The 15,818-nt window shown below is 48.3% G+C and overlaps 1 protein-coding gene across 2 annotated transcripts in view; it reads right to left on the reverse strand.

The window, feature by feature from the left end:
- The window catches only part of OSBPL10 (oxysterol binding protein like 10), a 177,035-nt gene that overhangs the window by 96,992 nt on the left and 64,225 nt on the right, over positions 1-15,818 (reverse strand). For both annotated transcript variants that reach the window (XM_004588256.3, XM_004588257.4), the window contains exon 3: positions 14,730-14,809. In XM_004588256.3, the coding sequence (XP_004588313.2) occupies positions 14,730-14,809 (80 nt within the window). The remainder of the gene's footprint in view (positions 1-14,729; positions 14,810-15,818) is intronic.

Here is a 15,818-nt window from a genome sequence, read left to right on the forward strand (position 1 = left end):
TAGATGAGGAGTCTCGGGCAACCGCAACCCCAGGCCGGGTAGCAGAGCGGCCTCTAGGGAAGGAGCGGACAGATCCGAAGCGGGGTGGGATAGTACAGTGCTACAAGTGCTGCTTGGGAGGAAGAAGCCTGACCCATCACCATTTCGCTTGACTGTGCAGTTTCAATTGTCCTTTGTACGTGTTCATTTGGACTTGACCTTCAGCCATGTTTCCCTTTTCCCTGGCCCAATAAACTTTTGGGCCCAAGTGATCATTTCACCATGTCTACTTGGAAAGAAAACTTGCCTCCTGCTTTACAATTGTTAACATTCACACTAGACTGACCTGCCATAGCTTAATCTTCCTTAGCCTACTACCGCTGTGGTTGTAGGTTGTATGTGATACTGTAGTGCCTTTGGATTAAGTATTTAATTTTTCGTCTTTCTTCTTTGGATCTGTTTGGTCTCTCAAATGCTCCGAGATATCTGCTTAAGAGATGGGTGTGATTATTGTCTTATATGGATAAATTTAATAAAGATCTGTATTTTTGTGGGAAAAAAAAAGCAGAGCCCAGGGTCTCTTGCCCCACTCCTAGGAGCCATACACACCATGGGGGCTGCCCTGCGGTGGGGAGGAGCCCCCGCCTGCCCAAGGGACAGCACAAGAGAGACACCTGCAGGCCTCCCCCTCCTTCCCAACACAGGTTCCTCCAACACCTTCCATGGCATCAGCCAGCAGGAAACAGAGCCCAGGGATCCTGGGAAAGCTTGCTCCTTAGGGCAGAGCAGTGGGCCCCATGAATTAGTCCTCCACAAGATGACACAGAATTGGGGCTCATATTATGGGACATACAAAGGTTTGCTGTTTTGTCCTCCAGCGTGGCATGCTAGGGAGTCCGGGTGCTACGGTCTCCGTGTTGTGCGCTTCCTCCAGGCACACACACTTGTTTTCTCTCCTGTCATAACCATCTGCTGTTCTGGAAGAACTGTACATTTCTCTCCCTCGATCCCCATACAGCTGGTTCAAATACAGAGCAGGTGCAAGGTCACGGTTAAAAACATTCTGGGATTCTTGTTCCCACCATGAAGAACAAGCATTCCATTATGTGGCTCCAATTCCAGCCAGTGGACTTTTGTCTTCAGTTCTTTCAAAGCTCCAGCTCTATCACCCCTATCTCTCCCGCTGTGTTGAAAACAAAGAGAAACCTACACATAAGAACATCCTCCCTCTTAAGGGAAGCCCGAAGCTTCAATCTCTGTCCCACACTGTCAGGATCCCACACGCCCGCTGCCGGCCAGCTCCTCTCAGCCCCGGCTTGAGGATTAACAAAGGGACAGCTGAAAAACTTTCTAGCCTGAAGCCAAGAACGCCAGGCCATCTGAATGCATGGTTAAGCGATCTGTAATACCATCTCATACATTAGATTGAAATATGAAGAATCCTATGCCTTATTGGGTCCCTCTGTTTAATCACAGCCCTGAGCATAATGGGCATAGCACAGGGATTAGGAATGCCCTCAGCTACAAGTAATAGAAAACCAACTGCAGGCAGCCCCAACTGCAGAATTTCATTACTGAAAACAGGAGTCCAGAAGAACCATGCGACAGGCTACAGCCATGCCAGCCTGAAGGTGCCCAAGCTCATTGGATCTTGGAAGCTAAGCAGGGCAGAGCCTGGTTGGTATTTGCATGGGAAAACATCACGTATTGCTTTAAGCTGAATGACTGTGATGTTAAGGTCTTGATTTTTGGGTGGAGTGTTTCACGGTAACAGGTAGCTAGCTACCTGTGATCTGAGGATGGATTTATCACATTTAAAGCCAAAGAGGTGTGGAGAAAATCTTAGAATTCAGATCCTTGTTTAGTAAGGAAACTGAAAGCAGAGAAATTGAACGATCGTCTCTACAGTGTACTCAGCCTGCAAGATTCCTTCAAAATAGCCTGCCCGAGCTCAAGAGTCTTTCAGCTACCCAAGCTGCCATAACACGACAATGCAGGCATCCATGCAATATCATGCAGCTCATGTTTTTAAGAATGGCAAATCCCTCTCCAAACACACTGGCATGGAAAGACCTCCAAGAGCAAAGCAAAAGAGTACACACAAGATGCAAAGCCAACAAAAATCACCAAGTCCAAGATGGTTCTACTTCCCCTGCTTGGTAAAAACCCATCAGCACACACCCAACACCAAAACGTTAAGGGCGAGGATCACAGGCACAGGGCGTGTCTGCACCTTGCATGGTGCAAGAGGTAATGAGGATGACATTGGCTAGAACCTCTGCAAAGAACACTGCCACCAAGTTCAGCAAGACTTCACGCGTGGGATTATTTATCTGAAAAGTCAACCTGCTCTCAATATATTCTTTTTGCATTTGAAAAACCAGTTAACTCAGCCAGTCTACACAGCACATCCCAGGAGTGGGAAGAACCAAGGCTGGCGTGTACAGACATTCCAGTGATGTAGATACCTCCCGAGCCTACAACTTGGAAAAGGCCCAAGAGGGAGGGGTTTGCCCCTCCAGCCCCCAGTCCCCAGTCCCGCCCCGCCCCTCCACCTTTACCTTAGCTGACCATGGCCCAGAGGCCCGCAGTGGGAGAAGGCGGCAGGAGGAGGTGCTACGGTCAGCCCGTAGCAGGGCTGAGGGGGTGCAGCCCATGAGGAGAGCAGAGGGCCCTGGCCCTAGCCCTAGCCTGACCAGTACTGCCCAGCCAGGCCCAGCTCACAAGAGTCACCGTTGCCCTTCAGCCTGCAATGAGCATTCTCCCCAGTCTGTTCCCAGCTCTGGCAGCACAGCCCAGGGCATGGGGAAGTGTGGGGTGAGCATACAACTTCAGCAAGGCGACTTGCTGCGCTCCTCAGATCAGTGCAGGATCCCAGCCAAAAGGACCCAAGGCTGTGAAAGGCTGTGGACCCTCCACCCCAAGGAGCACAGTCCCTGCTGGACCAGGGGAGCAGACCCAAGGCAGCACCCAGCCATCCCCGCTCACACAGCGCAGACTGTATCCGCAGCCCTCCCCAGGAGAGGCCTGGGAGCTCCAAGAACGTGATGGATAGACTGTCTGGTACCTGGCAAGGATGGCAGGGCCTCTGCCAAGAGCAAAGGCTCAGCTGCAGAACCACTCCCCAGGCTAGGCCTGTGTCTGCTGCACCCCAACACACACCATGGCCCCACGGAAAGGAAAAGCAAAGCACGCAGGAACGACCTCGAGTCTCCCTGCTTCCCCGCCTGAACCAAGTGACATGGCACACACCCTGGAGCCTCAAGTACCCCACCATCCAGAATTATTTAGCAAAGCCGGGAGACCTTTCAGGAATGTCCTAACTGGTGGTGAAGCGGAAAGGGTTGCACCACCAGCATCTCATGGACACAGGGCCTGGGATGTCACCACTCATGCCTCGATGCTCAGGGCAGCCCCTCGCCACCAGAGAGCATCTGTCTACAGCGTGAAGATGCCCCAGGAGGAGGAGCTGTATCAGAGGGATCCTGGGAGTGACATACCATGCCACGCACCATCATTACAGCGCCTCCATAAGCTACTCACAGGAAACACATGTTTCTTTTGTCTTTCTCCCTGCTTCATGACAACTCTCTGGGAACTGTGTACCAAGGCAAGTGCACAGCTCAATAGACTGTGTACACCCTTGCTGTCCAGTGCCCAAGAGAAAGGGCCTTTCAACCCACAGAGGTGTGAGAATCTGTCAGGGAACCATGCTTCAGGGGGATGGAAGATGCATTAAGCAGAGCTGCCAACAGACAGGAAATAAATATCCTGACCTACCGGGATCTGGCATCAGCATCATTTCCAAGGCTGCTGACCCGGCAAAAGGGTGACGAGAAGATTCTGAAGGCAGTCACCAACCTGCTAATGGAACTCAGGGTACCGCTGTCCAATGTGCCTGCCACCTTACCCTTTCTGGGATTCCTCAGAACCTGTCTAGGTTAGAAAGGATGGGTATCCATGGCTCAGGCAAACACTAGACACAAGGTAAGGGGGTCCAATTTGTGTGTTAAGAGTCATAGACTCAGCAAATGAGTAGCCTCTGGCAAGAGAGGCTGGGACGCTGGTGTCTGGGAGGACAAAACCAAACAAAACAGCTGTAAGTCAAGGTGCAAACTGGAACACAACTTGGATAGATGGGTCCCCAGAACTCACTCAAAAATGATCAATTAATGTTGAGATGCCTTCCCTGTCATAGCGCACGCACGCGCGCACACACACACACACACACACACACACTCCATGTCCCGTGACTGCTACTACCAAGTGGACCTTCTCAGCTTCCAAACAGACAGCAGCAGCCCCAACCTGACGGCGCAAAGTGAAGTGCAAGGAGGAAAATGACGTAGAGCAGGAGAGGTCTACCCTGCCTCCCTCACAACTTCTCCAAGAGGCCTCTAGGAGCAAAACCACGCCCCAACGCAGAAACCAGCAATTCAAAGCTGCTTGTTCCACCAAGCTCCCCACCAAAACACACAGATGGACGGCGGGAGTTGATGGTGCCTTCTCCTAAAAGTGCTTTAAAAAACTGCAAGGTGTCCTTGAGCTAAGACAAAGCCAGTCTTCCTGGGCTGTGCCACTGCTCTCCTTGCCAGCCCTGGCACATGGCCAAATTCTGAAAATGATGCTTGAGGCAAGTATACAAAATCGTCTTGTTTTATTCAGCTCATAAAAGAATCCCCCAATTTTATCATTTTAATAAAACCCGCTCTTAAGTCGTGTTTTATTATACTTAATTTTACGGTATGTTTAGGAGGGTGAGATCTTACACTTAGTTTCAAGTACCCAAAATGTAATTATCTGTGAAGAAAAATGGCACGGAGCTTCATCTTAAACACAAAAGGCAGAAGGGGAGAGTAAATTCTAAGCCATACTCATTCAAACTGACTTACGGGGCAGAGTTTATCCCGTTTAAACACATCGGAGCCCATTCCCCAAAGACCTGCTACTTCGGAAAACAGGTATTAACTCGTGATTCGGCTTCACAACCAGGCACTTTCCACACCTTGGCATCTCCCCGGTTGTCACCCAACAACTTGGGAAACGCAATTTTTCAACACTAAACCAGGCTAGTCTACAAGGATGTTTCAAGTTGTAGGAAGAAAGAAAAACCAACACTTGGAAATCGAAACTTTCTCTCTAAATGTTCTCCCTTAAGCAAACTCCAATCTGCTGGTTCACTCCCCAAATGCCTTCAAGAGCCCCTGGCTGAAGCCAAAGCCAGGAACTTGATCTAGCTCTCCCACCTGGATGGCAGAAAGCCAGCCACTTGAGCCAGCACCACAGCCTTTGATGATCTGTGTGAGGGGGAAGAGTCAGGAGCTGGTGCTGGGAATTGAACCCAGCCACTCCAATAGGCGTGTGGACTAGCATCGTCACTGCTAGGCACCAGGCCCCTCAACTTCCTTCAATCCACTTTCCCATGAACTTGATGAAACAAGTGAAAACTGCTAAGATACATGCGGGTTCTTCGTACATCTTTACCGGTCGCTACTTTTCATCAAAATTTAAGAAATATTCATGGGACTTTTTTTTTTACCAATCTTGTGGAGCAGGCATTTGGTACATGAGATGCCAGTCAGCATCCTGGCAACCCCACTGGAGTGTCAAGGTTTGACTCCCAGTTTCCTGCCAACCTGCGCTCCAGGAGGCAGCAGGCACTGGCTTCAGTATTGTGGGTCCTTACTACCCACGTGATTGAGCTCTGGGCTTCCAAGGTCGGCCTGGCCCCACCCTGGTTGTTTACGTATTTGGAGAGTGAACCAGCAGGTAGATCTCTCCTGCTCTCTTAACTTTCAGGTTTTTTTTTTTTTTTAAATCAAAAGCAAATTTCTAAGAATTTGAGGTTTTCTTGAGGGCAGTCTTAGTCCTCTGCAGCCTGGGTGGAATTTATTCTCACTAACCACCCCCCCATCATCCCACGTCTGCCCCCCACCCCCCAGCGATGGAACAGCTCCACTTACGGCACCCAAGATGGGAGATTAACCCTGCACATCAGCCAAGCAACCCAGCAACCCAAAGGTTCAGTCAAGGAGAGGCCACTTGACTGTCATTATTCATCACTGTTTAGTTCAAACACAAGAAAATCAGCACTTCCCCCAAAAGGCATTAAACTTTAAACACTTCCAAGTGTATCAAGTAAAATCAATGCACAGGAACAAGAATAGAAGCCTAATCTGAATTGGCAGGAATTAGGAACTGCTGAGTATCTTCAAGGACATTGGGTCCTCTCATGCAAGGACTACAGCGACCACAGTGAGCAGCAGGTTAATCTGACGGCCTGGTACAGAGCCTCCCTGCAGATGAAGTGACCCGGCTGACGATGGCTTGAGCCGCTACAGCACTTGGCAAAGTACTCACAGCTCTCATGTTTCATGCAAATTTGAACCTTGACTATTTGAGGAGCAACCTTCTTAAAGACATAATTGATCTGCACACCCGGTAAAAACTGCTAGTAGCATCAAAAGGTACCTCGAAACACCTACTAATGCTCAACCCCAAATCCCAGGTTTTCCTCTGTCACTGTCATCATCCCTTTGCGTGTCCCCAGGAGGCAGCAGGTGTGTATAAGCTGTGCCCAAGAGTGCCCCCCTACTGAGGTTTTATTTTGTTGACTGCAATCCACATGATACAATTCTCCATGCTGTTTAAACAGGTGAGATACTTTGTCTTCTGATTAGAGACTTGACTGCCTACAAGAAATACCTTATTTCATAACCCACGCATTTCTGGCCCTGGGTACCCTGGGGTACCCTGGGACAGTGGATACTCATCTCCCACAGCTCATCAACAAGCCCCTCCTTGGCAACCCAACAGATCCTGCGGAGTGCCTTGCTCTCAGAACTCGACAGGCAGGATTCTCACCAGAGCACAAGAGGCAATCCCCATCTCCACCATAATCCATCCTAGTTCTGGTTCTGAACCCAGCAGTGTGCAAAGCACAGCCACCAGCACTCAGCCTCAGTGCAGCAGCAAATGGGACCAGAGACAGTCCCAGCCACCTGCCACATGAACAACGCCAGACGAACACTGGACACTGCCCAGCACGAGCAACCCCAGACACCTTGACAAACTGCATGGCACAGCCACTGCCCAGCAAGAGCAACCCCGGACACCTTGACGATCTGCATGGCACAGCCACTGTCCAGCACAAGCAACACCAGATGCCCTGACAGCTGCATGGCACAGCCACTGCCCGGCACGAGCAACACCAGACACCCTGATGTCTACATGGCACAGCCACTACCCAGCACGAGCAATGCCAGACGCCCTGATGTCTGCATGGCACAACCATTGCGCAGATACCAGATCCCCTGACAACTGCATGGTACAGGAACTTTCTGATGTGTGGACAGCACACATGTAGGAGGCCTGTCAAGCCACCTTGGGCAAAAGTCCCCACACTACGGTTTTACGCATGATCTACCTGCAGGTGGGGCCCCACTGAACAACTGAGTTGGCTCCCTCCAGCGAGAGCCAGAGAGCTGGGCCACAAATGCATCTAATTCTCATGATACGCTCTGTGCCACTGAATCCTTGGTGATGGCTGCAAAACTTTGAAAATACATTAAAAACCACTGAATCACACACTTAAAAGTAAATTTTATAGAATGTGAATTAGATCTCAATTGTTTAAAACAGGTGAGAGCTACTTGCCAGCTATATGATGTTGGGCATAGACTGCTGCTTTCCTCCAAGACGCACAGCTCTTCCCATAAAATGTGCCAACAGCATAATCTGAGACACGCAAGATAACCCAAGAACAGTACTTTTCATAGTATCAACCACACAGAAAAGTGCTGATGCCTTTTTTTAAATCTTTATTATTCCTTGAAAGGCAGAAACACAGATCTTCCATCCATTGGTTTACTCTCCAAATGCACCCAACAGCCAGGAACTCCATCCAAGCTTCTCACACAAACGTTACTAACTCAGGCCCTTAAGCCATCAGCACCTGCTGCTTCCCGGGCTGTGCGTTAGCAGGAAGCAGGGTCGGAAGCAGAGGCAGACTTGAGCCCAGGTACTCCAACATGAGACGCAGGAGTCCCGAGCAGTGGCCCAACTACACCACAATATTCACCCCAGATGTTTATTCTTTTTCACCCAAAAGAGTCTCCCAATGTTGTTGAAGACACTAAAGTAACTAAGCCAAGATGCATTTTGGTGGAACCAGCATGGTGGTACAGCACACTAGTCCTCCACCTGGAGCACTGGCATTCTCTATGGGCACTGGTTCTAGTCCTGGCTACTCCACTTCTAATCCAGCTCTGCTTATGACCTAGGAAAGCCACAGAGATGGCTCAAGTCCTTGGGCCTCTGGAAGGAGGAAGCTCCCGGCTCCCAGCTCCAGATCAGCTCAGCTCTGGCTGTTGCAGTCATTTGGGGAGTGAACTGGTGGATAAAAGGCTTGTCTTTCCTCTTTCTGTAAAGTCTGCCTTTCAAATAAAAGTAAGTAGATCTCTTTAAAAAACAAAAAGCACTTAGCTTCATTGTTACTTCTGCTTGACTTTCAGCTCCAGGAAGTCAACAGCTCTTTACCAATAAAAGGCATCCTCTCACTAAAACTGGTAATAGTTAGGGATTACAGGTTCTGGTAATTTGGCTCTATCTCACAGGATTCATTTGGTGTTTATTATCACTTGAGAGACAAAGATCTCCCATCGACCAGTTCACTCCCCAAATGCCTGAAAAAGCCAACAATGGGGTGGTTGAAGGCCAGAACTCCATCCAAGTTTCCCACATGGGCGGCAGGAATCCAAACAGGAGGAAACAGGGAGGCCAGCACCTGCAGCCTCTATGCATTTGCCTTAGCAGAAAGGTAGGAGAGGCAGCACTCTGTTGCAGGATTCAGGCAGCCCACGTGGCTTCCTAATCTGCAGCAACCACACATCTATGCCTTAGATCAAGTGTCAAGGGGCCCAAAGAGAACATCACTGTGACTGATACTACAGGAGTTACTCCCAGGTTCCAGAATGGGGGCGGGTTAACCTCACTGTGTGGTACTACAGTAGCCCAGATGGATAACCCACCTTGTATGCCTCCCATTGCTCCGGAACTGCCTTCATGGTGCTGCCCCAGATGTGCTGTGTCCAGAAGAGAAGGATGTAACGCCATTTGTCACAGCGCCAGCAGGATCACTGGGACTGCCATTGGGGGCCTCTGTCTAAACAAGCCTTGTTCAGAGTCCACAAATCCACCGGGATTTCTTCCTGACAGGTAGCACAACCGTAACCTGAATATCCAAAATCCCAGACGTTCCTGAACCCCAAATTGTGTGTCAGTTTGATACCACAAAGCAGAAAATTCCACAACTGATTTACACACAGTACTGCAGTGAAAACCCAGGAGTACTAAAAACACCACCTACGCTTACCTTCAGGCTCTGTGTGTGAGGTACACAGGAAACCTAAACGAATTCTGCTTAGAAGTCAGTCCCATCCATAAGAGATCTAAATACCCATGTGCAAATATTTCAAACATGCCCAAAAATCTAATATCAAAACCACTCCAGGGTCCCAGGTAATGTGGAAGAGGGTTACTGAATCTGAACAGCACCCAATGCCTGGGAGTTGTGTTTCTGTGTGAGCTGCAGGACCAGGAGACTGCAACGGTGACTGTCAGTCCTTGAACGTCTCGTGCCTTCTGCTTCTACAGATGTTCCTGCTGGGTTAGTCCCAGCAGGCAGGCACTTCCTATGGCACTGCCTCCTACCCGAGGCACCACAGTGCGTCTCCAAAGCCCACTCACAACACAAAGTCGGGCAAGCCGAGTTCTTTCACCAGCAGAAACCTATTCCACCATAACTTCCAGTCTCTTGACATTTTGCGTAGATTGAACGTACAGCCACATTGAACTTTCCAGGCCTAACTCCCCAGCGACACAGCTGTCAAAATTTCCCAGCAGCAGCCTACACAGCCCCTATGCCTCCGCAGATCAAGATTCCAGACAGAGGCATTCGCACCCAGCAGCTCAGTTACCAGGAGGAGGGGCCTTCATCGAGTCCCACAGCCTCCTCAGTCCCATGCACTCGGCTAAGCAAAGAGGAACAGGGCCCTGAGGACGGCGGACACGGTCGGACGGACGTGGAGCCAGCCCCAGCCACCATCAGCAGTCACGGGCAGCTATCACAACGCAGCCTCCCTCTTCTCTCCTGCTCAGGGCACCATCGTGGTCTAGAGGCATTTCTTGACTCATGAAGAGGTCCCAGAAATCGGATCAAAAGCAGGGCAGGTGAGCTGTGGCCTGAATGGTGGGGACAGTTGCCACGGGAAGTTGTACAAACATAGGTAGGAGCAAAAAACAGCCCACGTACTTACTTATAGGGCACAAGTCTTGGACCACAAAGCTTCATGTAAATTAATATTCACCTAGCATTCTAGAGGGATGGGAAAAAAAAAGATTTGGGGATCTGGCAACTTGTACAGGATGAATATTCATACATGTACTCCCCAAATCTCAGCTGCCTTCAAGACTTCCTAAGGACTCCCAATGAATTTTAAATTGTGTATTAGACAATCAGTCCTCCATGACCAAATCTGCATAAGACTTTATCCTAAAATTTGCATTTTAATTTCAAATTACCCAACTCCAATAAGCTAACCATATATAATATGATGCACACAGCGTCTCCCCCAGCTTGTTACACAGGAGATTTCCAGGGACCTACTGCCCTCCTGCACAGGGCCATCTGTTTTCCAAACACACAGGTCAAGTTGCAGAGACCGGAAATCAGATCATTAGGGTCCATCAGAGTCAAGGCCAAGGTGTAGACAGGGGTGCAGTTCTATAAAGCCAAACACCGTAAGAACTGTACACTCTGTCAAACACCCTAAACATCTACCTCTCCTTCCTCAATGCCAGAAAATGCTCCTCTCCCTTTCTCAATGGATAAAATGACATCAGCATGGCTTGTTCTTCCCACCAGGATCCAATCAAGACTCAGACATTGGCAGGTCCAAGTTCAAGTTCTGGCTCCACTCCCTATTCCAGCTTCCTGCTGATGCAGACCTTGGGAGCCAGCAGGTGATGGCTCCAGCGATGAGGACCCTGCCACCTACATGGGAGACTCAGCTCGAACTCCCAGCTCCAGCCACTGTGGGCATTGGAGGAGCAAATCAAATGGGAAAAGGTTCTCTTTCTGCTTCTTTCCTGCCTCTATATTCAATAAAAAGTAAAGCAGAAACAAAAGCACTCAAATGGGAATGAGGCACATAGACGAAACTCGAACAACTAGTCCACCCTCAAGAGCACAAATTTCTGTGCTTACAGAAGCACATAAGGAAATGCAGGAAGGATGCACTGCAGAGTCATGTGATCTGTGTTTCCTTCCACAGAAAAAGCATCTGGACTGATACCCATCCAAATGACATCAGAAACTATGTTGGGGGCAAGGAGGGCGTTAAACATCAGTGATGAGTTTTATACATTCTTTGCATGCTTTAGATCAAGTATGGGTAATATTTTTTTTTAAAATCTACCTTCATTATGGAGCACAAAAGGCCTCCCACAGCTGACCTGCAAGCAGCTACGCTCCAAAAGGAAGTCAATGTGGAGATGGAGCACAAAAGAGCCTCACAGACACGCTGCAGCATGGCATTCCATCCAGTGTGGCTCACCCTATCTGGATGTGTCAGTCACCAACCGTCACACCTTCATCTGCTGTGACTCTCAGATCCAGAGGCCAACGCTAACCTGTGCACCAGCAGCACTGTCGCGAGGGAATCCACCACAAACACGGCAGAATAGTGAACACACGGTAAGTGTCTAAACTGGGCTTCGGAAGTTACTGCTCTCGGGGCTGGTGCGGTGGTATAGCGAGAAAGCAGGCACTGGCAGGGGCATAGTACGAATCCCAGCTCCTCCACTTCCAATAGAACGTTCTGCTCATTACGGCCTGGGAAAGCAGCGGAAGATGGCCCAAGAACTTGGGACCCTGCACCCCCGTGGGAGACCTGGAAGGAGCCCCTGGCTTTAGCCTGGCCCACCCCTAGTAGTTGGCAGCCATTTGGGAGTAAGTCTGAGGATAGAAATCGTGTGTGTGTGTCTCATTCTAACACTTTCAAATAAACAAAATCTTTAAAAAAAAAAAATCATTACTCAGGGGGCCCCGATACACCCCCTAATCCTCACTAAAGTGGGTGTGGAAAACATCACTTCACCTAGCATTTGTTACAGGGAGCACAGGACTCCAAATAAGAAGTCTTTCAAGGGTGGAATTTCAAGCAGCAGTAACAGTCAGCTGGGCAAGGGCCCCACCTGCAGAGAGGAAGGAAGAAGAGCAAACAGAGGGCTTGGGGAGTATTTCTAATAACACAAATTAGGCAACAACACTACGGTCAGCTGCACATCAAGTTCATCTTAAGCACGACTTCATTTCCTGCCTGCTTAAGCCTTAGTATTTATAGGCTTTGGTTGAATAATAAGGTCTGTTCATAATATAAAAATTACGATCCCTCAAGTTGATCATGCTGGCTAAAATAGAAATAAGTGGTAGTAGCACGCCCTCCTCCAGTTCTTAAGCCAAGACTCCTACACTGTATTTTGTGGATAAAATATTATTAGTCAGTATTTCTGAAACTAACCAGAGACTATACCAGGAAAGAAAACTCTCCTTCCCAGAACCTCGGGATTCTTCCCGTCTTCATAAATACCATTTTAAGGACCACCAGGCCTTTCCCTCCACACTGATTTATTGGGACACTTCAACTTGGTTCCCTACTTCAATTTCTACTTCCCTCAAAACTCCAGAAGAGCCAATGATTTATACATAATTAAGTCAAACACTCAGGAAAACAAAAAATGCTGTAACTTTGGACCCAAGAAAGTATTTTCTAAACACAATACAACAAAAATTGAAGATGCTTTTAAAATTATCTAAATATTCCATATCATTAAAAAAAATCTACTCAAACTCAAAATATAAATCACTTGTTACTAGGGGAAATATAGCCAAAGACAGGAAAAATCAAGTTTCTCTCATACAAAAAATAACTACAGATCAAGACAAAAAAAAAAAAGAAAACAGCAGCTTACATGAAAATATGGAAGTGAGCAAAAACATTTGACCACATATTCAGCCCCAACATATTAGGAATGAAAATGATGGAGTATCCATTTTGATCCTTGAAAACATGAAAAAAGCTGAATGTTAACAATACCCGCAGTTAATGAGAAAAGTTACCTTTGCAGACACAATGGGTAGGACTGTAAATAATGGATTACTTTTTTTTAAAGAGGATAACTTAGAGGTGTACATGAAAACGTATACAAACACTCCATGATCTGGCAATTCCATGGGTTTACTTCATGATACGTACGCATCCCTAGAGGGAAAGATAGATCTACTTATTTTTACACCATGTTTTAAACAAAAAGGAAACAACCCACAATGTTCATTTAATAAGTAAAGAAAATTCTTCAATCTTCTAAAAAGTAGAAAAGAAAAAAAAAAATCAACTGCCTTGCCTGGCTTATATAAAATCCAAATGAAAACATACACAATTCCTACTAAAACTGCTGGAAAACACAGATGGCCAGAGGGGGAAAACGCTTCTGAATTAAGCTCCTAGTTTCAGTTCCAGAAGATTCAGCTTGGGACCCAGCATGGGAATGCAACCAGCACAGGACAGTCAAGGAAAAGGGAGTAGGTATCTTTAGAAAGGTTTATTAACATAAGGAGAACAGATTTCATGTATCTCATAATTTTAAGGGGTAGCTCTTAAAAAAAATCATTGTTGGGCCCGGCGGCGTGGCCTAGCGGCTAAAGTCCTCGCCTTGAAAGCCCTGGGATCCCATATGGGCGCCGGTTCTAATCCCGGCAGCTCCACTTCCCATCCAGCTCCTTGCTTGTGGCCTGGGAAAGCAGTCGAGGACGGCCCAATGCATTGGGACACTGCACCCGCGTGGGAAACCCGGAAGAGGTTCCAGGTTCCTGGCTTCGGATCGGCGCGCACCGGCCGTTGCGGCTCACTTGGGGAGTGAATCATCGGACGGAAAATCTTCCTCTCTGTCTCTCCTCCTCTGTGTATATCTGGCTGTAATAAAATGAATAAATCTTAAAAAAATCATTGTCAAGGCAGTAGTTTGGTGAGGCAGCTCTGATGCCACTTGAGTGTGTGGGTTCAAGTCCCAGCTCCACTTTCATTCCAGCTTCCTGCTCATGCACCTCCTGAGTGGTAAAGCTGAGGTCTCGGGCACCTGTGACCACACACACACACACACGACCTGTATTGCAAATCAACTTCACAGTTGAGAAATCCAACAATGCCCACCTACCCTATTTCCTGTACATCAAACACAGAATCTCACAGGAGGCCACTAAGCCACAGCCAGATGCCAAAGTACCCAGAGAAGTTTCCTACAAGCTTGAATGGCAGAAGTTCCTGGCAGAAGATCTGATCCACTCTAGGTCTGGAACTCGTTCAGGAACTACCGATATTCACCCACCAGAAACCTGACCCCTCGGGCCGACAGTAAGCCATATCAACAGCGGCCTCGACTGACCACAGAGAGCAAAGAGGCCTTCCAGAATCCATTTGCAGGGCGTCTGCATGTCTCTCCAAAAGAATCCCAGCATCCTCCTCTTGGCTCGAAGTGTAAATGCAGTACAAGTCTGAATTGTATTTGCAACCGAGAAGGCAGAAAATAACCTGGAAACCATCGCCCCAACCCTGCCCTAAGAGAGCCATAATGGGCTGAAGGGCAGCTACCCCACGACCCCAAGCCCTCCTTCCTCTCCCACATTTACTTACCTTCGTATTTGTTTCCATGTGGTATTTGGCACAAGCTCGGAGCTGAGTCACCCAAAACTGTCTCTCTTTTGCATCGGCAGCTAAAACAGAGAAAGAAATGTTGGCAGAGATTGTTTCAAAACGCATCCAGCTCTCCTCTCTACGCCCACCTAAGGGAGTGGGAGGCCCAGGGAGCAGGCAGGAAAAGGCAAAGGAGGACCCCAATGTTCTCAGGCGAGAAGTTGATGACAGCAGATCTCTGCAGAAAATTCCCGTTTGGACCGCAGGAAGCATGTGCCCTGAAACATCTGTTCCAAGAACATTTCCCCCTCTGAAAAAGCCATTTCTACTCCTTTACAAAGGCAGCCGAGACAGCCTCAGAGGGCTCTACGTGGCCGATAGGAGTAACAGCACAGCTTCACAGGGCTTCTGTTCATCTCCTGGAGCTGGGCTTTGCATCCACTAGCAGGTGCGAAGCCAGCATTCGGTTGAATTACTGCTTTAATATGTGTTCCCCAGGGTTCGGTTAGTGACATGAACAGAGCAACACCAAAAGCCGCCTGAGAGAGGTTCAAATTGCTCCCCAAAAGGCAGGAAAATATTGTCACAGCGCTTCTACCAGCAACCCATCACTCCGATGATGCAGAAAGAATGTTTGAAATATCACAGGCATAGAACAGTTTCTAGTAGATTCCAAATCACTGATTGGCCTAATCACATCGACACAGTATTAACCGCATCAGTGTCAACCAGGCAGGAAACAGAAGGTTTCTGCCTCAAAATTAGCCCGATCACTAAGCTTTGTTCCCTTGTCATCTGTCAAAGCAACTGCCCCTTGACCTTGCAGGTGCAGAGCTCTAAAGCGACGAAGTGAGATTCTTCGGCCCAATTTCCTTTAAAGCACAGAGAGGGCCCATCCAAATCCCACATGGGCTGTCTGACAGGAGGCCTGCTGCACAGACAGGATAAACTGCCTAGAACCTGGTGAAACTCACTTCCAAAAACAAAGAACTATTTTTCCCTCGGGACATTTAAGGAATGACGAAGCACTCGCAATGATACCCACAGGCTTAGCCTTGGAAACATCCCCAAAAGCTGGGCATCTCATGT

This window comes from Ochotona princeps, chromosome 30 (genome assembly GCF_030435755.1).
Source record: "Ochotona princeps isolate mOchPri1 chromosome 30, mOchPri1.hap1, whole genome shotgun sequence".
Taxonomy (NCBI): domain Eukaryota; kingdom Metazoa; phylum Chordata; class Mammalia; order Lagomorpha; family Ochotonidae; genus Ochotona; species Ochotona princeps.